We start from the raw sequence: 25,291 nt of genomic DNA, 5'->3' as shown, positions 1-25,291 counted from the left end.
CTAAGTCACCTATCAATGTGAGAATGAACATAATTGTTTATCCCTCTCACGGTAAAACTAAACCTTCATGATCTGTCTGGGTTATGTAACATGGTTTACAGTCTTCGAACCAAATACTCCAATGATAACAAAACAACACCAAATGCAAGTTTTTCTTCATACTTGATTCTCTTTTGGGTTTATATACAAACTCGCACATATCTCCTTAGATTGAAAATACAAACTGAATGTACTTTGTTATGCTACCGAAATACATAGTGACCATACGTAGTTGCATGATATGACACGACACAATAATTTGCTTATCAAAGGAATGCTAACACATTTGGTTGTTTTAGAATCAAAATGATAATAAACATGTCATTTGATCACGGGTGGTCTCGGAACTTTTTAATCGTACGGTTATCAGCATTCGGCCTGATAAATTGGGCTATCTTAGTAATTTACCACCTAGAATTCAACAAGTCACCGGTCATTTTCAGGCCCCCAGGAAAGACGGACCTGGCTTCCATTCATCTTCCTCACACACAGATTTTTCTTCGTCTTCTTTTTGAATCTTGACTGATTAATTCAATTTCAACTCAATTTTTCAATCAATTAATCACATGATGATGAAACTACTTAAATCCTCCCCAACAATCTTCAAACCTCCATCCAAATCCAAACCCCCAAACCCTAGAAATCAAAAAAATGTCGATTTCATTAGAAAAATCATCATCAGCACGTCAATCTCTGATTCCAAACTATCTGTACTCAACATCTGCAAATAAATCGTTTGATTTGGAAAAGCATTCGAATGGAAATCGAACTTTCCCTTCCTCATCAACAGCAGCAGCAACAGTGCCTTATTCTGTTGTTGCTGCCTCACCAAGTGAACCTGGAAGGAAGATAGAGATGTATTCTCCATCTTACTATGCAGCATGTACTATGGGTGGAATCCTTAGTTGTGGAATTACTCATACGGCTGTTACTCCTTTAGATCTTGTCAAGTGTAATATGCAGGTTTTGATTTCTATTCCATATCTAATTCTGAATTGAGTCTGATTTTTTTAAGCACTAGTTCTTGTGTTTTGCATTGATTTTCATCAATTTTTGTGATAATTATAGAGATCTTGGATTTGGATTGAACTTGTAGGGTCTATTAATGATTCAGAGAAACAAATGCATAGAAACTTAAAGTGAAAGTTGGATTAGATTTGGATTGAGCTTTTAGAGCCTTGGAAGTTGGGTAGTCCATCCATAGGGATGGTTAATTTGCTTGGCGTTTTGGGAAAAGTAAAGGAGGGATAGGTTTGGCTTGGTTGTTTTATTATGATTGAACTTGGTGATGATCTTATAATTCCCTTGGCTAGTCAGCTTGTAGCAATCATGACTCGCTATGTACATAGAATATTTAAACATTCCCTTTGCTTCGACAAGCTGACTAGCCAAGGAATAAGAATTATATAATCGTCACCCATGATTACGACAAGCTGAATATACTGATATTGCCATGCGATAACCTCATGTTTTTCTTTTGAACGTGGTGTATGTATCTGCATTTTACATTGCATATCTGAGTTTCAAAGAATTGTAAAAGGTCTAAATATGGTCTCCCAGTGTTGCTTGTTTGACTCTCATCTCATAGTTTTGGGTAGGCTGTGTCTGCTGAGAACAGTGCTGAAACTAGGATTTCCATTTTATTTTTGTCATTAGCAGTTAATGAAATAGATGCGCTGACGAGACTCGGCGTACTGCTTTCAGGATTCTGCCTTTCAAAGTCATGAGACCTGGTTATTCGTTCATTACTGTTGTTCTCCAACTGTTTTAGGTTTCCCTGAGCTCACCATTTATCTTTTAAGTTAATAGGTTTTGTCTTTCGAATTTCTTTTTGCTTTCATCTCTGTGAAGTAACTCTTCCAATCACTGCTTGTACCCAGATTGATCCTGCAAAATACAAGAGCATCTCGTCCGGTTTTGGGGTTCTATATAAAGAAAAAGGAGTTAGAGGTTTCTTCAGGGGTTGGGCGCCTACCCTGCTTGGTTACAGTGCGCAGGGTGCCTGCAAGCTTGGGTTTTATGAATTCTTCAAGAAGTACTACTCTGACCTTGCTGGGCCAGAGAACGCAGTCAAATACAAGACTTTCATCTACCTAGCTGGTTCTGCATCCGCCGAGGTTATTGCCGATGTTGCTTTGTGTCCCATGGAGGCTGTGAAAGTACGAGTCCAAACTCAGCCTGGGTTTGCAAGGGGATTGTCAGATGGACTTCCGAAGATCATCAGGGCTGAAGGTTACGACGGGTATGTATTTACCTTTTATGTTGAATGTTATGGTTCCGTCCGTCACTCTTTCCTAATGTGCTGACATTCATTTTCAGGTTATACAAGGGTCTTGTTCCTCTCTGGGGTCGACAGATTCCATGTAAGATACGCATTTCATGTTTCGCCATTCACTCTTCTCATGTCACTGAATTTGTTAGTTGTTTTCAAATATACGTGGCTTTGAGTCGATAATCTTTTAACCTTCTATTTTGGTTGTCATCGGACGGAATTCCGTTCAGTTTACTTGCTTACAATTCTGATGCCTTTTTATTTTCTTCTTGTTTCATACTTACAATTCTGCCATTTGATTTAGATAGATATATTCGAACACATACTATATACATGTAGTTTTTTCTAATATTCATGGATTTTACTGTCCGCCGATTGATTTCTTAGAGCTAAGCAAAATATTATCCTTATTTCATGCCTCATATGTGTTCAGGCATGGGCCTACCGTTCATATTATACACAACATATGGACATTATATGGCCTTTTAAAGGATCATCAGTTCCTGACAGAATAAAAAGTGAAGTGTGCTTATCAGTTATCACATCATTAACCTTCAAATTATCCATTTTTGAAACCTGTTTTTGTGGATAGTATGTTTTCCTTCACAGTAATTATTTATTTGCCATGGTCTTTCGTGCGGCTTGTATCCAGTTGATTAGCTGATAAAGTAAATGAATTTCTTAATGCGACTATATTTGGGAGTCACTTCTATTTCTTCAGCTGCATGTCTTGTATATGCTTGTGTGGTCAATGAAAACATGTTCTCGGTTGACACTAAGAACATTGTACTGGAAAGCTGGAGTTTAAGTTTAGTAATAGAAGACTCGAGTTAGTAAATGTTTTCTTCAACACAGTTCCTTTCTCAGCATATCCTTTCTTGACAGTATTTCCATTTTCAGCTAACTCTTGGATAACAGTTCATTCCTCACAACTAATATTTTTGCAGACACTATGATGAAGTTCACATCGTTCGAGACCATAGTAGAGAATATTTACAAGCACGTTACCCCCAAGCCCAAGGATGAATGCAGTAAATCCATGCAACTGGGTGTCAGCTTTGCTGGCGGATATATTGCTGGTGTCTTATGTGCTATTGTTTCTCACCCTGCTGATAATCTTGTTTCGTTCCTCAACAATGCTAAGGATGCCACTGTTGCGGATGTGAGTAGCCATCTCTCTCTTTCCCTTCTAGTTTTGTGTGTCGTTCTGTTTTCTTTTAAGTTTCTTTTATCTTGTTTCTTCGCTAAGCATATCTCTTGTTTTGTTCTAGGCTGTGAAGAAGATAGGTGTGGTGGGTCTATTTACTCGGGGTCTTCCATTGCGCATTGTTATGATTGGAACTCTTACGGGAGCACAGTGGGGTATCTATGATGCTTTTAAGGTGTTTGTGGGCCTGTAAGTTCGTCTTTCTTCCACCTATTTTCTGATCAGTTTTTTTTTTCCACTGAGCTTTTCTTTCTTAGATATGTAATTTCTGGAACTCCACATTTTTGGTTTTGTGTTTGACTTCATTTTGACTAATCCCAGAAATGTTGGTTTTCTTTTCATTGTTCAGGCCAACAACTGGAGGAGCTCCTCCCCTTCCTTCTGCTATGCCTGAACTCGATGAAACTCACTGCAATAGCCAACTTTAGGTTATATAGGTTGCATAAATTTTGTACTGATCGAGTTAAGCATAGTTTGATAAATACGCAAGATCTTTCTAGGGCGCTCTGTGTACCCTGCAATTTGATGTAGAATACAACCATTTATAATCAGATTTCTCCCCTAGTTCTATATTGCTATCTGTAACAAACTCCATTCTGTACTTTGTTCGGAATTGTTCATTTGAAAGTACTCGATAGAAAGGGTTGAAGATGATTACATTATGGTGATGAAGATGATTACAGAGCATCCATGTCAATGAGAATATCCAATTCATGGAACATTTTTTTGGAGTATGTTTTTTTTTTTTTCTCTCATTGTTCATTTTTTGTTTCCAAAGACTTTCAAATTTCGGCACTACTAGCTCAATATCTTGATTTCCCTTATGTTTCACTCATTTTCCGTAGCTTTCCTTTTTACCTCCAATCCTTCTTTTCCCATCACAACCTTTCTAATCACTTGCATTTACTCATTGATCAAGATGCATTCTAGGAACACCATATTTCATACTCTCCAGCACTGAATCCCAACCACGACAACTCACAAATCCACCAATTTTATCATTCACTAATATTCTTGCTCGCGGAGCCCAATTCTCCACAACCAATCCTCTCCATATATCAGGAAACCTGATAACCCATACGAAATTCGATTCACTTAGCTCTAACCCAAAACAAGCCTTCAATATGCCAACAAACACCCCCACCTACTTAGGAGTGCAATTTAAACATGGGTGTCTTCCAGCCATATCTTTGCCCCAAGGCAAAAGGCTGGATGACTAAATGCCTAAGTATTTAAAAAACAAACTCCAACTGAAGAAGCAATATGATGATTCTATAAATATGCACAGAATTGCCAGAAATGGAACCTTGTTTTGTGTCATAAAATAAAGCTTACTTAGGTTCAAACAGCCATTACTTAGGAATGTGCTTCATGTAAATTAGTGCCTGGAAAATAAAGAAATAAAGCCGAATCAAACTAACCTTAATTTTCAATGAAAAAACAACAAGTTCTAATCCTAAGAACAGAACTTAATCATACAACCTGGTGAGGCTCTTCGAAAACTGGCTATCTCTGCCTTCACTTCTTTTTCACTTCTCGCATTAACAAAGGGCGGATAGAACTGACTGTCAGGATAAAAGTGACAAACAGTCATCATTTGCAAAACCTTTTGCACTCCTTAAAATCAGTTTTACCCACCTCATCTCCCTTGAGTTCCCAACAAATTTCTTAAAGCTAACTGATTTAAGTTGTGGAAACAAACATCCATTAGTCACAATATCGAGCGCCCAACTATCATCTTCACACTCATCATTGACTCCGCGCTCAGCAGCGTCATCTTCATTGTCAATGTTGTCTTCCCCCTCAACAGTATCAGCATCATCGACTCCATTGTCGTCATCCCCATCGCCCTCAACACCGTCACTGTCGTTCTCACTGTCCTCATCACTGTCTTCTATTTCATCCACCATATACTGGAATTGAAATTGAAACAATAGAAAGATATCAGATTATTAGTTACTACAGACATAATAAGTTAACAAACGTAAGCCCAAAACTTAAATTTTATAAATTATCTAATGACAGCATGGAGAATCATTAGGTCTGAACACTTGCCTTCTCAAACACGTGTGACTCCAGATTAGGTGCCGCTTCGAGCAAAGCAATTAGTCCTTGATTGGTGGATAGCATACCAGATATGTTCAATATTTTGACATTATGAAATGTCAGAAAATTGTTTAACAGATCGTACACAGAGCAGATAGCCCTTTTTTCAATATTTTCTGAAAATTGCTTTGTCAAAAAATTATTTATGACAAAGCAATAGCGGCAAGTAAGTCAGTTAACAGAAGTCAGATTAAACAATGGAAGTACAAAGAAACACAGAAGCTAACTACTCTAAAGATATCAGCGGGCAAGAATACCTGTAGGGTTAGATCACTGATAGTTAGACATTTTACATGTGCAAGAGATCGAAGTAACCGACTTATCTCTGCTCCGTTGTTTGTAAAGAATATGTTAACGTCTGCTTCCACCAGTGTTGTAAAGCTAGACAAGACATATTCTTTTGCAACATTCATATAGTAGGTGAATGTCACAAGACCTGGAGAATCAATTTTGAGAGCACAGTCTTTTATTATACCACCACTACTCATGAAACAAATATCATACATTTTCAATTTTTTCAGTGTAGGAACTGAAATACAGAGATTCCTCGTATAATAAATGCAGCCTTCCAGAACCAATTCTTCAAGAACAGGGGATCCTGAAAAGAGTTCCTCATTCCAACACTCAACGCTGAATTTAAATTGACTTAGTTCAAGGCGCTTGAGTCTTGGAAAAGAGAGAGATTTCGGAAAGGTGTTATTACGGCATCCAGACGTAAGCATCAGTGTTGTCAGTGATTCACAGCTAAAGAGAGATGGGGGAACTGAGAAGCATTGTTTGTGGCTGAGGAATAGTCTGAGCTCCTTAACGTTACCCTCTATTACAGTAGAGATCCAAGAATGAAGCCGATTCTTATCCAACTGTTGATTGCACCAGAGAAAGAACCTGTCTACATTAGACGAACTATAATGACGTAATGTTCCATCCACAAAATCCATGAATTTCTCGGTCTCAGAAGTGTAATTTGCAAATTCAAGGATGGGAACGGTGGTCCAAATGTAGTTCCATCTTTTCGACAATACGCCAGTACGAGCAACATCCTTGATGTAAAGAAAAGAAAGGATACGATGAAGAATGTCTTCTGGTAAATTACTAATCCTATCCATTGCTGCTGCCTCACTCATACTGATTTCTCTTCATAAGGTTTGAAATGGTCATACACACAGAAGAACATGAATGAATAAATAAATTAGAACACATTTCTTTAAATTACATTAAATAAAAATTCTCTAAGTCATTGGAAATTTTAATACTAGTGGAGAAATGGATGCATGGTTGTTGTTTCTAGTGACACAAATTCATATCTCTTCAAAAACCAACCTAGGGTTTATGTTAATGGAAAAATTCAAAAATGGATGGAAATGAAACAATCAAAACATGGGAATGAAGATTCAAGTCATGGAGATGTAGAAGAAACGTACCGTAATTAAGTAGCAACAGCACCGATTAGTGAGTGATTTCAGAGATATGAGTGACTTCACTTGAAAGAGTTAAGTGAAGCGAAGAAAGAATTAAAAAGTGTGCGTCTGTCATATTGAATTTGGAGCATTAGTCAACCAGTGAATATTTTCAACCTACATTTAAAGCTGTCTCCGCAACTAAAAGGTGGATAACGTGCCCACCCAGCCCTGCACACCCCCACAATATCACGTGTCTAGTGTGCTATATATATCGTGTTGTGTTATGTCGTGTCATAGATTAAGGCTTGCCGGGCTGGGACGTGTTAGAGGATATGCTTTGTTGTATTGTGCCAGAAAAACAAACATGATACGATAGTGTTGTGTTGGGCATATTTATTTCATGTTTTTGAAATATAATAGTTTTCAAAATATTTAGATATTTTATATATTAAGAAAAAATTATAGAAATAATAGTCACCCTATAACGATAACAAAAAATGTCATTCTGGGCAAAATATACACAAAATGTAGTATTTTATGCATGTTATGACGCATTTTCTTATAGTGTTATAATGTATTGTGTCACGTGTTTATCCATTGCGCGCATTGTATTATGCCATTGTGCCGATTAGGCTGGCCCAGCACAACATACGAAGCTACCGCGGTACGTCATGCCGGAATAAGTCACATGTTGGGCTGGACTGGGTTGGGATGGGCTCGAATTCTAACATGCTGCTGGCACGACCCAATTTACACCACCAGGATTTGGGAATATGTGGAGTGTAAATTTGCATCTAGCATAAACTCAATATCCCATCAGTTTAATTTGTTGTACTTTGTCCCAATCATGGTTTGTTATACACTAAAAATATAGGGCCCATGTAAATACTAAACCTAATTCTCTCCTAATTCTTTTTTTTTTTTGATGCAACAGAACATCATATTAAACCATAATATTACATAACTTCTTACTTAACTTGCTTTCACCCCTTACTAGTTTATCAACTTCACTTGGGATGTTACAGTCAAAATCAAACGAAGTTTTCCTAATTCTAGCCTGATGAGCTATTACATGGGCTATATTGTTCGCCATTATTTTTACATGGCTGACACCAAAATACATAACCGAAGATAGCAGATGTCTTGTTTCATCTACATAGCTCTGGTTCATCCAGTGGATTACTGACATTGCTGATAGAGCTAATTACATTTTTACAATCTGATTCGAAAATGACATTTTTAAAGATTGAGTTCCTTGGCCCACAATATATCATGTTTTATGGCAAAACATTCAGCCTGCTCTGGATCTACTCCTCCATAGTAGTGCCCGCCTCTTATGCCTTTGGCGTACCTGCAGAGTCTCTTATTATTAATCTAATTCCTATTTTCTTAGAAGAATATTCAAAAGAAGCATCGATATTCATTTTAAGATGGTTAACCTCCGGAGGAGACCATTTTTGTATATTAAGATCAGGGATACTTTTGTTATGCTGAGAGTCCTCTTTCATACAAAGTTGGACTAGGCTTTTTATTTCATGACAAGTGAACCAGCAATTAATGTTTTTGTTTTGAAATACTTTGATGCATCTGTTTTTCCAGATCTTCCATGTTGTACACATTAGAATAAACAACCACAAGACATTTTCCTCATTTTGTGTTGAAGCAGAAAACCAACTAGAAATCCATGTTAACACATTAATCTTCTGTCTCTGTATACTATCAACATTCACATTCATGCCTAACTGAATTGATCTTGCATAATCACACTCAATAAAAAGATGGTGTAGGATTTATTCATGAGAGTTACAGAGAGAACAAGTAGTGTTAATATCTTTCTTGCAGTGACTAATTTTTCCAAAGTTGGAACAATATTTCTTAAATATTTCCACAAAAAGAGTAGTGCCTGCCCCTGATGCCTTAATTCTCTCCTAATTCTCTAATCTCTTTCGTTTCTATTCAAAACGAAAACATATATGTCAATTAGAGAAAATCCTTTCGTTTTTTTCATTTTAGAAATCAAAAATACGCCTAAGATTTTTGATTTTCTTAAAAGAAGATTAACATATTAGAGAAAGCCTAGGAAGGTTGATTAGAGAAAGTTTTATTGACACAATTTTTTTATTTATTTCATAGAAGAAATGATGCAACTCATGACTCGTAAGTGTTCTATGTTAATTTCAAAACACATGAATTTATTTCTTATTCTCCGAGTGGGATTTCCTAACGTGATTCCCAAGGAAATGCAAAGCAATATATATATCTATCCATAACCAAGAGAAAAGAAATATGAGTGCTTCTAAATAGACCATTCTTTTGGACGATATACCCACTTACAGAAACGGGTGTGAGTGGGCCCCTCCTTAAATGAATTACATGGGGCGCTGGTTTTGTGGTGTCCACTCCTATGAGTGGGCGGTCTTTAAATTGTCCAAGAGGACGGTCTGTTTAGAATTTTCAAAAAGATACACTCATCCATTTAGAGCAAATAAATAAAGATAATGCGTTTTACCCAAAGTTCATCTCCAATCCCAAGATCTCATTTAACAAAGCTTTATTTGAATCTAGAGACAAATGATGACGTGGATTTAGGATCCAAGGTAATGAAGAAAGTCTAATCTAGACTTTCTCCTTTACCCCCACTTATCCATTTGTAAAGTATTTTTTGCATTTGTAATACCAAAATCAACAACCTCTATGGCTTTGATTTTATCAAACAAGTAGCCCAAATGTTATTTATACAGTAAAAATAATTCATTATTAAGGTGCTTTCAAAACTAAAATGATAAATCATCATTCAAATAAAAATGGCCTTCTAGCTTTTGACAGATCCTCGATAATAGACTACGACTTTTTTCTTCGTTGTTGTATCGATCATGTTTACAATTTTCTCATACCTCTCAAAGAAGAAATTCAGATATGATTCGAATCAAAATACTGTATGCTTTTTTGAGTTGCATGTCATGTAATTTACTGTTTTCTTCAATCCCTTATGGTATGTGTGAATACTAAAGCAAAAGCCTATCCCAGAGGTCTGAAACAAAAAGATTTTTCTTCAATTTTTCTTTCACAAGTCAAATTTGAAATTGCATAACCAACTTTATGCCTTTTCGACTTAATCCAAAAGGTAACTTTCAAAGTGTGTCCCAATCATATTAGGAAAGAAAAAGTAAATTCAGAAAAATAAACATCAAACTGACAATAAGCTTATCTAGTTTCCATAATTCCTAATTTTCTTTACGAATATAAACTATTTGATATTCAACGAATGCTTATGTAATTATTTTAATCTGAATGTGAATACATTTCATCGTTTAGAAACGTCAGAGGAATACCACATATCGTGTTTTCCATTGTGAAACCCATCATAAAGATTATGTTCGTCTTCAACATGTGAATATATGTTAATTCAGTTTTCATACATGAATTTTCTATGTCATTTTTTATGCATCAAATTCTATAGTTTTCTCCAACATCTCACAAACAAAATGTTAAGGTAAAAACACCTTGTTAATTAGTTAAAGGAATCAAATTCTTCTTTATGTTTTTCTGACTGGTTCATAGACAAGAGGAATGTCCGGGTAGGTAATTGTTTCAAGGAGAGTTTTTTCTCTTCTGGTTTCAAGTAGAGTTAATATAGGTAATACACGATCATAAAACTTGCGTGAAAAAATTTAATAGAAAGTGATCATACAAATTTGCACCATAAAAGCACGAAATCTCTATTATCAAAAGAACAAGAATCACAAGAATATGAGATTGCTAATAGGCTTACCAATTTACTTTGAAGTGTACCAAATTTTATGTAAGACAAAACATATATGGTGTCATTTACTATGTCATGGCTGCTAAAAGTCCTTAGCATAGATTTTGAAAATCAAGGGGGTGTAATTACAAACCCTTGCATGGGGTTTCCTTCGCCCCGAGGGAGTTGCGTTAAGTGTAGTCTTAAGCGATTGGAATGTTATTGTGGGATAAATGTAAATATTTGGCTTGTATTTTTCATGATGTATTCTTTCACAGGTTATTCACTTCGGTAAACATGATCTCGTTTTCTTGTAATAAATTTTCGTTTTTGACTCATAATAATGTAAATTATAATAACACCTCGTTAATGAATAAAATTTTGGTTGTATAAGGTATTATATCCGTCACATACACTTTTTAAACTAGGACATTCCTCGATTAATTTCATCACACACAGACCCTACTAAGCTATTGGTAATCCAATTTATTCAAATTTCAAACAAGGTTAGAATTGGTTCACCTGTATTCCAAGATTACTATGTGATTGATCAAACATCAAGTCACATTCATGGGTTCAATCGGTTCTACCAATCACCAGGATCGGTTATACCTCAATATGGAAATACTTGTGATCAGTCACACAAGTTACCAGGACCGGTTACCATATACTCATGGTATTGCTTGTGAACGGTCACACCAATTACCAGGATTGGTTACACCAATTACCAGGATCGTTTACACCAATTACCAGGATCGATTACACAACACTCTGTGATCGGTCACACTAATTACTAGGATCGGTCACACCAATTACAAATATCGATCATACCATCTCATGGTGATTACTTAGATCGGTTACACCAATTAATAAAAACTAGTCATACGAAATCATAAGTCAGCCATTGTGATTAGTTATACCAAGATGCATAACAAAGTTACGATCGGTTCTACCATCTCACACATATTGGTAATCCAAAGATTTGCAATGAATAGCCGTACCAATAAGCCTAGCGATTTCCTTTTCGATTCATAAGACAAGTTCATGAATGTACTTTCTTTAAACAAATGTAAGACATTGTTTTCTAAGATGAAATCTTCACCATAACCCATTCACATAATCATAACAGTATATACAAGATTATGTCGATGTCATATCTACGAAGTTCAAAAGATAAGTGTTATACTTCGTAGTCTAATTCCCTAATATTATGATCATACAAATATGACCATGTCACATCACTAGAGTATCATACAATATGTACATTATATACAACTTCACAATTATGTTTTCAATATAACACGACTTGAAAGATACGTTAGGAATGAAACAGTTCAATTCAATACTACTAACCTCAAGAGGAAGGATGATGTTGTCGTTGTAGTTCGCTTCTTCTGCACATTCTTCATGTATTCGTGGTAATACTTGTATGTCTCAACATTCCTAGAATTTCTAGTCTAACCTAAACGAAATTGACTCTAGTATATAATCAAGCGACTTTAGATGAGTTTTGAGTCACTAAAATATGACAACCAAACTTGACATACCAACACTTGGTGAGTTCAACCGAGCTATGCTCTAACAATAATATATGTAAACATGTCAGAAATTCATTTTTTCGAATTGGTTGATTAGTAACGGTAGATGGAAGTTGCAAAGTGGGATCGTAACAATTCTGCTATGTTGTGAATGTCGATGTGCAATTTTTCACAATAACTATATTGCTGTTGTAAATTTTCGGTCGCAACAACTTGAAACTGTTGCAACATCAAAAGTTTAGGCTATAAAAAATTTTGGTAAATTTTTGGTATTTAGATTTGGTGAGGTAATTATCGAAAGTCTAATTTACATATCATATTTAGATTTTGTGAGGTAATTATCCAAAATCTAATTTACGTATCACCCTAATGATTAATGAATTTGGTGACGAAAATAATTCGGATTTTTTTTTAAAAGACCAAAAGAAGAAAACTATTGGGATGACTAATTAAGCTAACGGTGGGTTTGGATGTGGAATTTTAAATGTGAGATTTATAGATCCAGGGGATTTATTGGAATTACGTTTCCCTCGGTACATTTGGTTGCCCAAATTCCTAGAATCACGTTTCCTGTCGGAATCACTTTTCCACCAATTTCTCCATATGAATTCCGACCCCTCGCGCCTAAGATTTACTGGGAGACTTATCAAGGGATTTATGGACGCATTTTTTTTAAACTCTAAATCCTATATATGTGTAATTTTAAGATTTGAGGTTAATGGCAAACGTTACATGGACTTTAAAACAAAAAAAAATCTATGAATCCTACGAATTTTAATTGAATTATCAAATACACGAGGAATTTACATGAATCTCATAATTTGTAATCCCATGAGATGATAAATTATTGGAAACAGTGAATTCTGTAAACAAACCCATCATGAGGTAATTAAGGTTTTCATTCGCATCAAAAAAAAATAATGATTAAGCTTTTCAATTGAGATTAAATTCTGACTATCCATACACACTTAGATGTGGGGACGTGAATTATCAATGATTAGCCAGAGTTTTTAATGACTAAAACAGCATGGGTCCACCATAATGATAGAGGCTAAATACATTTTCTTATAAACACCGGGTATAGTAACGGAAATAAAACAATTTGGTTTATTTTAAAATTCCGAGGGAATCTAGGTTTTAATAATTTACAAATTCTACTTTTATAAAAATGGTGAACAAAGGAACGTAATGTTTATCCCCTTTGCGATCAAACCAACTCAAACACAGAGATCACTGTTATGTACCAATGGTTTACAATTTTCTCCAACTTCTCATACACCGTATTATTTTTCAACAGAATACTTGTTATGCAAAAACAACACCAAAAATAGGCTTTCTGCGTGTTTAATTCTCTTTTTGTTTTATATACAAACTCGTACCCGTCTTATTATATTGAAAATACAATTTGATTATGCTTGTCATGCGACCGAAATGCATAAGACCAAGCACTATGGTGCCCCTTTTCTCTACCCTATTTCTCATATGTAGAGAAAAAATCAAAAAATCATCTACTATGGTCTTTCATATCCCTACATGAGTAGGGATATCCCTCCCTTTCCCTACAAGGAGGATCACATCTGATCCCCTAATAGGGAAGGGAAATCACACGGCTACTCAGTTGTCTGGGAAAATTTACGCGAGTTTCCGTATCTGGTTTTTAAAAATTTACCTTGAAACTTTCCTTTTTCACTCTTTTTTTTTTCTTTTTGCTAAAACTCTTTTTTTACCTATTATATCTACTTTTTACCTAGTATATTGGAAAAATATCATTTTTTACCCAGACAAGGAATATTGTTTTTTTATTCTAAAATATCTTTTTTTATCCAGACAAATATATTCCTATTGGAAAAAAAAACTGGGAAAAAATGGTAACTAAGTAGCCTTAAGGCAATCATACGGCTACCGAGTTTCCGTATCGTGTAGGGAAGGGAAGAAAAGGCACCATAATGAGATTTCCTTGTGATATCCCTTCTCTTTATCCGAGGGATAGGGAAGGGATGCTCTGCACCATAGTGCTTGGCCTAAAGGGCAGAAGAGTGACTGACCATAATTATTTTTATGATAGTTTTTTTTTTGGGCTTTTCGATAAAGCACCCCTACTTTTCACGTTACACTAAAAAAGTGCCCCCGGTAAACAACAGTTTACAGACACGCTTATGTGGCAGCGTCAAAAAGTCTAAAAAGCCCTTCCTATGACCGAGTAGAGATGAATCCACTTGAATCGCCGATTTGAAACGCCGAGTTGAATCAAGGCCATGCAGTGCATAACTTCCTAGCTGAGCTCCACTTGCAACTTCATCCAATTCAAGCCACATGCTCATACCATTACCATGCTATATTCACGTGCAACTCCCAACTCAGATTGAGCTCAACTGCTAAATCAATCCCATTCCTTGTACACAAACATTCATTCATCACCACCAAACTGCAACCAACACAAATTGCATAGGCCTGCCAGTAACGAAAAAAGGCTGTTGCGTCAAAGATCTGCTTAAATCTATTGATCCAATTCAGCTTTCAGCTTCATTGCTGTAGCATTAAGCTTACCAGGCGATGGCTTAATGCATAAAAAGATAAACAGGCAACATTACTCTGAATACTGACGACATAAGTGCATGACAAGTTCCAGTGATCTGTATGACAAACAAAAACTTAGTTATCCACTATTTGTTCGCTACAACCAATAGATATCAACATATGCCTCTATATACCACACTCATCCACACTGGAGTGTGGAACACCAGAAGTAAGGGTGACTTTAACAACAGTTAAATTCATGTCAAGGTCATTTTGGCCAAAAGTTAGCATTTCTTTAGGCACTTGTACAAATAGTCAATCTATGGATCATACTTAGCTTTCTTTGCCTTCCACCTAATAAAGCAAGACAATCTGAGAAAGAACTAGTAATACAAAAAGAGCACACAATTTTTGCAAGGAACCAAGAATTGCTTGCACAAGAGAAATCCACGCTTCATACTCACAACTCTCTCAACTTAATTGCATACAAGACATACTAACAACATATCCTTATCAATACTACACGTCTAAGTATTACCAAACTTGGTATGCTTAGAAATTTCCTAAACCCAAGTCAGATCTGTTAGCCTACAGTGCCTAGTAAAGGACACACCAGTCAACCTATATGGTTACAATTTACTTATGTCAAATTAACAAAGCATGACACTGCAATCACATAGATATATGAGTTCTGTAGAAGAGATTCCATGAGCAAATAAATTTTGGGAAAATGTAGATGTACCTCAGACTGGAACTAAATGATAAACAACTATCGAAACAAATTCATATGGAGAAAAGGAGGCATGATGATCTTCTTTCAAATTCAACGTAAAGGACGACAAAGTAAGCAAGCCATCTTATAACTAAAGTCATGCCTCTAAACAACTTGATTATATGCACTATAGTAGAACTGTTGAATAACTTAATATTGAAATTTCCAAACAAAACAAGAAATTTAGCGGCACACATCTCATGGCAGCGATAAGAATAGCTAAAGGATGTCGTGTTCTTTATGATTACGAGTGCAACTTAAGTACATAACTGATATGAATGATAATGGTTCTCCGCATTCTGAATTGCTATTGACGTTTAAATAGAGGGTGACCAAGTAGAAGGCACAATGTATTTGCCACCAGTTGCTGTAAATTGCACAGTCCTGCCAATGACAGCACAACGATAACAATTGTTCAACATCTACTTATGTTTTGATGATACATCAGTAACATTACAACCACCGACATGCAACGAAGAATTATGACAATATTTGAAAACAATATAATCAAAATAGCCTGAGACCAAAGTTTAAAAAGTGTACCAGAATTTGCAATAGAATGCTAGCTGAAAACATGAAAGCAAGCCCTGCAAGTTTATTTCTGGTCATATTAAAATATCTACCAAAATGAAAAGAATAATTTTCATTCATCATCAGCACAATCATCACAACCCCATGAATTTCTGCTCAACTCAAATCAAACCCTAACTCTGTATTTCTGCTCAACTCAAATCCTCAAATTGAATCATACAAACCATAATTAAACAATTAATTCAGGTTCAAAACAAACATTCACACACAAATTAATACAAACCCATATCTTAAATTGAATCAATTTAATCAAATCAGAAAAGAAAAAAAAAGCTTAAATATACAAAATCAGGAAGCTCTTCAATCAACTCAAAATCAGAATGAATAAATAAAATAAAATCAAAACAATCAATCTCATGAAGAACACAAGAACCCTAGTTTAAAAAAATTCCCAAATTCAATCAATAGAAATCATCTATTCATGATTTTTTCTTCTTCTTTTTCTTGCTGTTGTTGTGAACTATCTCTTTATCCACTGCTTCAACTCATCAAGGCCTATAACCCTACGTAATTGCATGACAAAGCACCCCACTGCCAAAGTTTAAAGAATATTACATCTCAGTTTTCAAATCATAGAAAACCTACCTAGAAGGCGTGACGTGAGTCGTGACCCGTGTTTCAAACCTTGGTTAGAACAAGTGTTAGACATCAAATTTGGTGGCAGGATCCACCAAGTGTGTCAAGTCAAGTCTTTATCTAGAAAATATGGATTAGTCTTGTGTTTTTTTGTTGGTCTAATTGGCATTTAGTCACCACCGGTGTTATCACTATCAGGCTATCACGAGTCACGACGAGTCACTTAGTTAATATAAGGGGTATTTTAGTAAATATCTACCTGAAATTCGACCATTTGAAAATTACTAGTCACTTTCGTCCCCGCAAGAGACCTTCCATTTATCTTCTTCCACACAAACATAAAAGTGATTTTGCTTCATCTTCTTTAGTACTGTTTGAATCTTGACTGATTCATCCAATTTCAAACTCAACTTTTCAACCAAGTAATAACATGATGATGAAACTATTTAAATCCTCCTCAACAATCTTCAAACCTCCATTCAAATCCAAAACCCCTAAAAACCCTAGAAATCAAAAATATGCCAGAAAACTCATCACGTCAATCTCTGATTCCAAATTATCTATACTCAACATTTACAAAGAATTCGATTGATTTGGAAAAGTATTCGAATGGAAATCCAACTTTCCCTTATTCATCAACAGCAGCAGCAACAGTGCCTTATTCTGTTGTTGCTGCTTCGCCAAATGAACCTGGAAGAAAGATAAAGATGTATTCACCATCTTACTACGCAGCATGCACTGTTGGTGGAAGTCTTTGTTGTGGAATTACTCATATGGCTGTTACTCCTCTAGATCTTGTCAAATGTAATATGCAGGTTTTGATTTCTATTCCAAATCTTGTTAGTTTGGTACTTCGATTCTGATGTTTTTCTTTGATTTTGCCTCAGTTTATAATTTAGTTTTGCTTTGATTTTGCCTCAGTTTAGAGGTGTTGAATTCGGATTTAGGATTTAAATTGAACTTGTTTGTTTCTCTAATGATTTAGAGAAAGTTGGATTGAGCTTTAGGAATGGTTAATTCGCTTAGTGTCATTTTGAGCTATTAATTAGCTTAGCATCATTGATTGCTTGGAAGAAAAAAAAGAGAGGAGAGAATGACTTGGCTTGATTATTTTGTTTTGATTTATAATAAAAAACTGATATTGCCGTTGGATCGCAACAATTCCCTTTTGAACTTTACAATGCATATAACGGTCTGAGTTTGTCTCCAATGTTGATCGATCACTCTCCTCTCATAGTTTGCCTTGGACAGGCTGTGTCTGCTAGGAATAGTTCTGAAACTATAATTTACAGTACAGAGTTCTCTTTTATCTTTTGCAGTTGATGAAATAGACGGCCTTACAAGACCTGCCAGATTCTTATATCAATTCTTTCAGTTTCTTCTTTCATTACTGTATATTTGCATCATTAAAAGATGTGAGACGTATTCATTTCTTAGTGTCGTTCCCAAACTGTTTTAGGTTTTCTCGAGCTCACCATTTATCTTATATGCTAAGAAGTTTAGTCTACTGATATAAATACGCATTCATCTTTCTAAAGTGACTAACTCTTCTACTCTTTGCGTGTATCCAGATTGATCCTGCAAAATACAAGAGCATCTCGTCCGGTTTTGGGGTTCTACATAAAGAACAAGGAGTTAGAGGTTTCTTCAGGGGTTGGGTGCCTACCCTGCTTGGTTACAGTGCGCAGGGTGCCTGCAAGTATGGGTTTTATGAATTCTTCAAGAAGTACTACTCTGACCTTGCTGGGCCAGAGAACGCAGTCAAATACAAGACTCTTATCTACCTAGCTGGTTCTGCATCCGCTGAGATCATTGCCGATGTTGCTTTGTGTCCCATGGAGGCTGTGAAAGTACGAGTCCAAACTCAGCCTGGGTTTGCAAGGGGATTGTCAGATGGACTTCCGAAGATCATCAGGGCTGAAGGCTATGGCGGGTATGAAATTACCTTTTGCGAGAAAATTTATAGTGTCATCCGGCACTCTTTCTTAATGTGCTGACATTCATTTGCAGGTTATACAAGGGTCTTGTTCCTCTCTGGGGTCGACAGATTCCATGTAAGATATTGCTTTTCATGTTTCCGCTGTTCATTCTTCTCATGATCACTGAATTTGTTAGTTGTTTCCAAATGAAAATTGCTTGATGGGTGAGTTAAATATACATGGCTTTGGTTTTGACAATCCTTTGGCCTTTTGTTCTGGGTAGCATCGAAGGGACCTGAATGTCATGTTCTAGATACTTTTTTTTTCATGCTCAACACTCCTGCCATTTACTTTAGATAGACATATTCAGACAATACTGCATGTTGTATTTACATGTACATTTGTACTATTTTCTATGTTCTTATTTCACAGTTCACTGGTTTATTTCCTTTGAGCTACGCAACATCGTTTCCTTATTTCAGGCCCTATATATATACGTTCAGGCATGAGCCTACTGTAAAGGATCATGAACTCCTGGCAGAATAGAATGTGAAGTGTGCTTATTGCATCATTAACCTTCAAGTAATCCATTTTGGAGACCTGTTTCTGTAGATAGTATTGTTTTCCTTCACAGTAGTTGCTTCTTTGTTATGGTCTTTCATGCGACCTGTATCTAGTTGATGAACTGATAGATGGAATGAATTTTTTTATGAGAACATATCTGGGAGCTAATTCAATTTCTTCAGTTGCATCTCTCGTACATGCTTGTGTGGTTGATGAAAACATGTTTTCGGTTGACACTAAGAATATGGCACCGGAAAGCCAAAATTTTAATGTTGTAATAGAAAACTCAAGTTTCTTAGCAAATGTTTTCTTCAACACAGTACCTTTCTTAGCTTATCCTTGCTTCTTGACAGCAGTTCCATTTTCAGCTAACTCTTGCTTAACAGTTCATTCCTCACAAGAATTAATATTTTGCAGACACTATGATGAAGTTCACATCATTTGAGACCATAGTGGAGAACATTTACAAGCACGTTACCCCCAAGCCCAAGGATGAATGCAGTAAATCCATGCAATTGGGTGTCAGCATTGGTGGTGGATACATTGCTGGTGTCTTATGTGCTATTGTTTCTCATCCTGCTGATAATCTTGTTTCGTTCCTCAACAATGCAAAGGATGCCACTGTTGCAGATGTGAGTATTCACCTCTTTCTCATTTTCTCCCAGTTTCACTGCTGCTCTATTGTCTTTCTAATTTTTTTTAATTTATTTTCTATCATTGTGTAATCTTATCTCTTGTTTTGTTGTAGGCTGTGAGGAAGATGGGTGTCGTGGGTCTATTTACTCGTGGCCTTCCATTGCGCATTGTTATGATTGGAACCCTTAGTGCAGCACAATGGGGTATCTACGATGCTTTTAAAGTGTTTGTGGGGCTGTACGTTCCTCTTCCTTTGACCTATGTTCTTATTCAGATTTATTTTTATTTGTATTTTTAGGAAATCTTTCTGCCTTAGTTTTGTAATTTTTGGATCTCCACAATTTCTGTCTGATTTCATTCTGACTAATTGATCTAACATGCTGTTTTTCATTTAATTGTCCAGGCCGTCAACTGGAGGAGTTCCTTCCCTACCCACGCCTTCCCCTGAATTCGTGGAGGTTTAAGATGTGGGATGAAACTCAGTGCAATCGTAAGTGGTAAGCTGATATGTACATTCATGATATAAAAACCACGTAAAATTCACAGAAAAAAAATTGGGGGACCCTATTAAGTTGTATACTTTGTTATAGAACTAAACCCATTCTTTATCAGATTCTCCCCCAATTGATAATATCCTGCTACATGTAATAAACTCTATTCTGCTATGTGTTCCGAAGTGTTAATTAAACTTTTATAAGTATTTAATCGATAATACAAAAGCTGTTTTCACTGAAACTCTAGCTGAGAAGAAAAAGAAAAGGTTTGAAGATATTACATTACAGTATTGATGATGTTTCAGAGAATCCATGTAAATGAGAATTTCCCATTCATGGAATATTGGTATGAATTTTTCTTGTCACTGTTCATTTCTTGTTCTTCCTTTGTCACAGAGCCTTTCAAATTTCTGCACTAGTAGCTCAATATCTTTATTTCCCTTGTGTCTCATCATCTCACTCATTTCCACAGCATTCCTTTTGACTTCCATTCCTTCTTTTCCCATCAACACCTTTCTAATCACTTCTCTTATCTCTCTTCTGTCCAACTTCCCATCCTTATCCCTCTTAACCTCAACACCCAAACCAAGCTCCACCACCAATCTTGCATTTACTGGTTGATCAAGATGCATTGGCATGGCTATTATAGGAACACTATATTTCATACTCTCCAACACTGAATTCCATCCACAATGACTCACAAATCCTCCAATTTTGCTACTCCCTAGTATTTTTGCTTGTGGTGCCCATTTTTCCACTACAATTCCTTTCTCCCCAATCCTCTCCATGAACCCTTTTGGTAAAACTTGAGCCAGACCAACATCTCCTTCATGATTATCAGGAAACCTAATAACCCATATGAAATTCACTTCGCTGAGCTCTAAACCATAAGCAACTTCTTGTATCTCTTCTTTTGACATGAAATACTCTGTACCAACTGACACGAATACCACTGATGAAATCTCTTTGTTAACAAGCCATTCACTAAACTTGTTCATTTCACAACTAGTACTATCAGTATCGGTTTGAACAAGAGGACCAATGGGTACAAATTCTTTTCCATACACACAAGAGAGATAATCTAGATATTTTTCTTCAATCTCCTTAAAAGTATTGATCAACACTACGTCTATCGATTTGTCGACACACTGAGTAAAACGATATCTGTCTTCGATACCTTCGGGACTAGAAGCACGCTCGATAAATGTACGGTTTACATAATTGGGGATATAAAGCGAAGGAAACGGGAACTTAGTGTCTGGACTTTTCTCATAGAGGTGAAAACAGAAGGACGTAAAAGCTGCACCAGTGGTTAACAGTTGGACTGCTGGGATGTTCAACTGAGAAGCTAGACTTGGAGCCCATGGTTGAATGAAATCGTAAACAAGTAAGTTCGGTTTAATAGTAGAAAGTATGTCACTGAAAGATGGTGCTGATAAATCAAAGGCTTTTTTCAAAGTTTGCATAAGATGAGGTGGGAGTGATTTTGTTGTATGGTAATGAGGAGGAAGATTTGGAAGTGAAGGAAGATTAAGTTCTATTAGTTGGATTAACGTATTTTCGGGTTGTTGATCACGACTGAGTTTATCTTTAATGGAAGATAAGTTTATGGGTGTAGAGCAAAGATAAGTGTTGAAGTTTCTTTGAGCGAATCTTTTAGCTAGTTCCAAGAATGGAGATATGTGTCCATGAGCTAACCATGGAAACAGTAGAACTCGGATTCTTCTAATATTATGTTCTTCTACGTTTGGTGATGAATCCATAACACTTTTTTCTTTTCAATCTATGTTTTGGGTCATTGCATGAATTATGAGGTGAATTAGATGTAGGAATTTGCTGGTTGATTTTAGGAATTAATAGAGCAGTGCATGGTATTACGTGTAAACAATTGAGCAGATTGAAAAAGGACGTGGAGAGTGGTAGAGCTAGCATGACGTTTGTTGCAAGTGTTTTCCGTAATATGGTTTTGCATCAACGTCATGAGAGGTCTTATGGGCGCAATACATTTATTGTAGCGCCTGTTGAAAGCTTGCTTAGCAATGCGCTTATCCATAAGAGGTGATCATATCTTAGTGACATCTTTGTAAATTGTGAATTCATCTTCTCATGTGTCACAGTGAAGACAATAACGTTGTCCCGATGCAGAATGATTGACGGCGCAGTAGATCAGTTAAGCATTCAAAAAAAAATCATACTCCCTCTGTTTCTGAAAGACCGTCTTCTCTTCCTTTTCCGTCAGTTTCAAAATTATGTCCATCTGCTGTTTATAGTCATAATCTTTCAATGAACTCTCTAATATACCCTTAAATTCTTTATAATCAAAAATCCATTTTTAACTTGACCCAATCTAAAATATTAAAGAAATTAGTATAATTGAGGAAACAAATATATCATGCATTCCTTTTAAGGAAGTATACATTTAACTCTAAAAAATAAATTCTTTATAAAGTTTATACTTCATAAATTCGATATCTTTTAAATTTTCCTTTTATATTTCGTATTTATAATTCTCACAATAATTTTGGATAGTTTTTATTACTAGCATTTTTATTAAAATAAAATAGGTCAGTAACTAAGGGTAATCAAGTAAAATAGTATGGTCTCCTTAATATTCTGAGAAAGTCAAAGCGGACTATCTTTGTGAAACGGAGGGAGTAATAATTTTGGAAAAATCACTAAATCACTCAAAACATCATAATAATTTGGGGAAAATAACTAACATTAATAATATGATTTCAGGTGATTTTCTTCTGTTGCGGTTGAAAGCTGAACAAAGCTCTCTTCTCAGAGCTTCTGGCCCCACAGGAGTATATTTTGACCAATAAAAATCTTTTAGTTTTTTCACACCACCAATATTTTGATCAAACACACCACCGGGTCTATTTTACACGACCAATAAAAATCTTTTATTTTTTTCACACCACCAATATTTTGATCAAACACACCACCGGGTCTATTTTACACACGGATAATATGATTTCAGGTGATTTTCTTCTGTTGTGGTTGAAAGCTGAACAAAGCTCTCTTCTCAGGGCTTCTGGCCCCATATGAGTATACTTTGACCAATAAAAATCTTTTATTTTTTCCACACCACCAATATTTGGATCAAACACACCACCGGGTCTATTTTACACACGGATTCTAAGTGGACCTATATCTCCCGCCGTACTTTTCAGAAGCTCATAACCCTAACAATTTTTCCGGAAACTTATCTGCCTCTTCCACCCTCTCTCGCCTTTCTATCTTCTTAATTGTTTAATTAAGAAGCGTCAATAAGTTAACGCACGTGAATCGTGTTTGTTTCCAATAAGTTGTCTTTTTTTCTTGATTCGGTGTTTTGATATATTTTGGATTGTTTGGTAAACATACTACATCCGATTCACTATTGATTGATTTTTGAGTTTTTCCTTTACGCAATTGGAATTTCTGTTTATCTGCTTAATTCAGTGCTTAATTGATTAATCGGACTTTGTCTTTTTAGTTTACATAGAAGAGTTGGGCCTCTGTTTCCTTGGTGCGTTTGGTGATTTTTGGGGCTACTCACTGAAGATGCTGCTACTGTGAATATGTTGTGTTAGGGTACTAGACCTCTAACAAGGATGTCAAGCAAGAAACAAGTTAAGAACCAGATAAAACCCTTTTTCTTTGGGGTGAGCAACCAAATACGAAAGCAAGTAATAAAAATAAACTGAGTTTTCTTAATTGATTGTTTAATACAATCGGCAGCTAAGTATTTATAGCTTAAGAAGCTTGAGTAGCAAGCAAGGCAAACTAGGAAACTTAAACACGCAAAACTAATAAAGAGAAGTCTAACTAAACCAGGAAACTAACAAGCTAAAATAGGTAAGAGTATTTTAAGGAAACAGGGAAAGGTGTTGGTGTTGTAACATCCCACCGCGCCTGAAAAATGGCTTGTCCTCAAGGCACAAAATCTGGAAAACGCATGAGTAACTCATCTGCATCTTCCCAAGTAGCATCTTCCACAACACGATCTTTCCAATGAATTAACCATTGAGTACCAGCCCTGTTGCCTTTCTTAAACATCTTTCGATCCAAAACAGCAGCAGGTTCCCACTTATCATAGTCAATGATAGTAGGTAAAATAGTCTCAACATTAACAGAAGAGCCAAGCTTTAATTTCAGTTGTGAAACATGAAAGACTGGATGAATACGGCTTTCTGCCGGCAATTGCAACTTATAAGCAACTTCTCCAATGCGTTCAATGACACAAAAAGGACCATAATACTTAGGAGAAAGCTTGTGAGTGGTTGAGCAGACACTGATGATTGTCTATATGGTTGCAAACGCAAAAATACCCAATTATTGATGTTGAAACTCCTTTCAGTACGATGAGCATCAGCATAAGTCTTCATCCGAGTTTGAGCAGCTTGAAGATGAAACTTAAGTATCTTCAGAGTACGATCTCTAGCTCGTAACATTACGTCAACATCATGCACAGTTGTAGAACCAGGAAGATAACTAGAGATTGTTGGTGGAGTTATACTATACACAGCTTGGTACGAAGACATATTAATGGCAGAATGGTGACTGGTATTGTACCACCATTCGTCCATGGTAACCACTTAACCCACTCATAAGGTTTGACACTTGCAAAACACCTAAGATAACATTCTAGAGTTCGATTAGTTACCTCGGTTTGACCATCTGATTGTGGATGGTAGGCAGTGTTGCGGCATAGTTGTGTATTGTGCATTGCAATAAAGGCTTCCCAAAAATTGCTCATGAATATGGGGTCACGATCACTAACAATACTTTTCGGCATTCCATGTAGACGAACAATTTCACGAACAAAAATGGTTGCAATGTCAGCAGTTGTATATGGATGCACAAGAGCAATGAAATGTGCATATTTTGACAATCTATCAATCACCACTAATACTGAAGTTTTACGGTTGGA

At 36.0% G+C, this 25,291-nt stretch overlaps 5 protein-coding genes across 5 annotated transcripts; 2 read left to right on the top strand and 3 right to left on the bottom strand.

Annotated features, from left to right (window-relative positions):
• Nucleotides 1-487: 487 nt before the first annotated feature.
• On the top strand, nucleotides 488-4,252 carry LOC113337563 (mitochondrial phosphate carrier protein 3, mitochondrial-like). Its single transcript, XM_026583223.1, has 6 exons — nucleotides 488-1,002; nucleotides 1,920-2,281; nucleotides 2,359-2,402; nucleotides 3,259-3,473; nucleotides 3,583-3,707; nucleotides 3,868-4,252. Exons 1-6 carry the CDS (start codon nucleotides 691-693, stop codon nucleotides 3,944-3,946), a joined length of 1,137 nt encoding a protein of 378 aa, XP_026439008.1. The 5' UTR covers nucleotides 488-690; the 3' UTR covers nucleotides 3,947-4,252.
• Nucleotides 4,253-4,678: 426 nt separating this feature from the next.
• Nucleotides 4,679-7,169, bottom strand: LOC113337561 (F-box/LRR-repeat protein At3g58900-like). The gene is made up of 5 exons (XM_026583222.1): nucleotides 7,046-7,169; nucleotides 5,882-6,758; nucleotides 5,574-5,750; nucleotides 5,157-5,431; nucleotides 4,679-5,083 (listed from the first exon to the last, which is right to left on the bottom strand). Exons 2-5 carry the CDS (start codon nucleotides 6,746-6,748, stop codon nucleotides 4,975-4,977), a joined length of 1,428 nt encoding a protein of 475 aa, XP_026439007.1. The 5' UTR covers nucleotides 6,749-6,758; nucleotides 7,046-7,169; the 3' UTR covers nucleotides 4,679-4,974.
• Nucleotides 7,170-14,197: 7,028 nt separating this feature from the next.
• On the bottom strand, nucleotides 14,198-16,823 carry LOC113337516. The gene is made up of 6 exons (XM_026583185.1): nucleotides 16,770-16,823; nucleotides 16,137-16,180; nucleotides 15,864-15,977; nucleotides 14,896-14,937; nucleotides 14,662-14,755; nucleotides 14,198-14,627 (listed from the first exon to the last, which is right to left on the bottom strand). The coding sequence occupies exons 2-6, from the start codon at nucleotides 16,167-16,169 to the stop codon at nucleotides 14,413-14,415; spliced, it is 498 nt and encodes a 165-aa protein (XP_026438970.1). The 5' UTR covers nucleotides 16,170-16,180; nucleotides 16,770-16,823; the 3' UTR covers nucleotides 14,198-14,412.
• Nucleotides 16,824-17,152: 329 nt separating this feature from the next.
• On the top strand, nucleotides 17,153-20,614 carry LOC113337566 (mitochondrial phosphate carrier protein 3, mitochondrial-like). Its single transcript, XM_026583227.1, has 6 exons — nucleotides 17,153-17,575; nucleotides 18,332-18,693; nucleotides 18,771-18,814; nucleotides 19,661-19,875; nucleotides 19,992-20,116; nucleotides 20,283-20,614. The coding sequence occupies exons 1-6, from the start codon at nucleotides 17,279-17,281 to the stop codon at nucleotides 20,341-20,343; spliced, it is 1,104 nt and encodes a 367-aa protein (XP_026439012.1). The 5' UTR covers nucleotides 17,153-17,278; the 3' UTR covers nucleotides 20,344-20,614.
• Nucleotides 20,615-20,731: 117 nt separating this feature from the next.
• On the bottom strand, nucleotides 20,732-22,167 carry LOC113337565 (beta-D-glucosyl crocetin beta-1,6-glucosyltransferase-like). Its single transcript, XM_026583225.1, has one exon. It carries the CDS (start codon nucleotides 22,134-22,136, stop codon nucleotides 20,736-20,738), a length of 1,401 nt encoding a protein of 466 aa, XP_026439010.1. The 5' UTR covers nucleotides 22,137-22,167; the 3' UTR covers nucleotides 20,732-20,735.
• Nucleotides 22,168-25,291: the final 3,124 nt, after the last annotated feature.

The sequence above is a fragment of the Papaver somniferum genome, unplaced genomic scaffold (assembly GCF_003573695.1).
Source record: "Papaver somniferum cultivar HN1 unplaced genomic scaffold, ASM357369v1 unplaced-scaffold_160, whole genome shotgun sequence".
Lineage (NCBI taxonomy): Eukaryota > Viridiplantae > Streptophyta > Magnoliopsida > Ranunculales > Papaveraceae > Papaver > Papaver somniferum.
This window is presented reverse-complemented; position numbering and strand designations above follow the sequence as displayed.

Coding starts and splice junctions, on each gene's coding strand:
- LOC113337563 (XM_026583223.1), top strand. CDS start 691: ATGTCGATTTCATTAGAAAAATCATCATCAGCACGTCAATCTCTGATT. Junction 1,003..1,919: donor TTGTCAAGTGTAATATGCAG/GTTTTGATTTCT, acceptor GCTTGTACCCAG/ATTGATCCTGCAAAATACAA. Junction 3,708..3,867: donor TTTAAGGTGTTTGTGGGCCT/GTAAGTTCGTCT, acceptor TTCATTGTTCAG/GCCAACAACTGGAGGAGCTC.
- LOC113337561 (XM_026583222.1), bottom strand. CDS start 6,748: ATGAGTGAGGCAGCAGCAATGGATAGGATTAGTAATTTACCAGAAGAC. Junction 5,751..5,881: donor TCAGTGATCTAACCCTACAG/GTATTCTTGCCC, acceptor TTTTTGACAAAG/CAATTTTCAGAAAATATTGA. Junction 5,084..5,156: donor GGGAACTCAAGGGAGATGAG/GTGGGTAAAACT, acceptor TTATCCTGACAG/TCAGTTCTATCCGCCCTTTG.
- LOC113337516 (XM_026583185.1), bottom strand. CDS start 16,169: ATGTTTTCAGCTAGCATTCTATTGCAAATTCTG. Junction 14,938..15,863: donor AACCATTATCATTCATATCA/GTTATGTACTTA, acceptor TTTGTCATACAG/ATCACTGGAACTTGTCATGC. Junction 14,628..14,661: donor AGCAGTTGAGCTCAATCTGA/GTTGGGAGTTGC, acceptor AGCATGGTAATG/GTATGAGCATGTGGCTTGAA.
- LOC113337566 (XM_026583227.1), top strand. CDS start 17,279: ATGCCAGAAAACTCATCACGTCAATCTCTGATTCCAAATTATCTATAC. Junction 19,876..19,991: donor AGGATGCCACTGTTGCAGAT/GTGAGTATTCAC, acceptor GTTTTGTTGTAG/GCTGTGAGGAAGATGGGTGT. Junction 20,117..20,282: donor TTTAAAGTGTTTGTGGGGCT/GTACGTTCCTCT, acceptor TTAATTGTCCAG/GCCGTCAACTGGAGGAGTTC.
- LOC113337565 (XM_026583225.1), bottom strand. CDS start 22,136: ATGGATTCATCACCAAACGTAGAAGAACATAATATTAGAAGAATCCGA.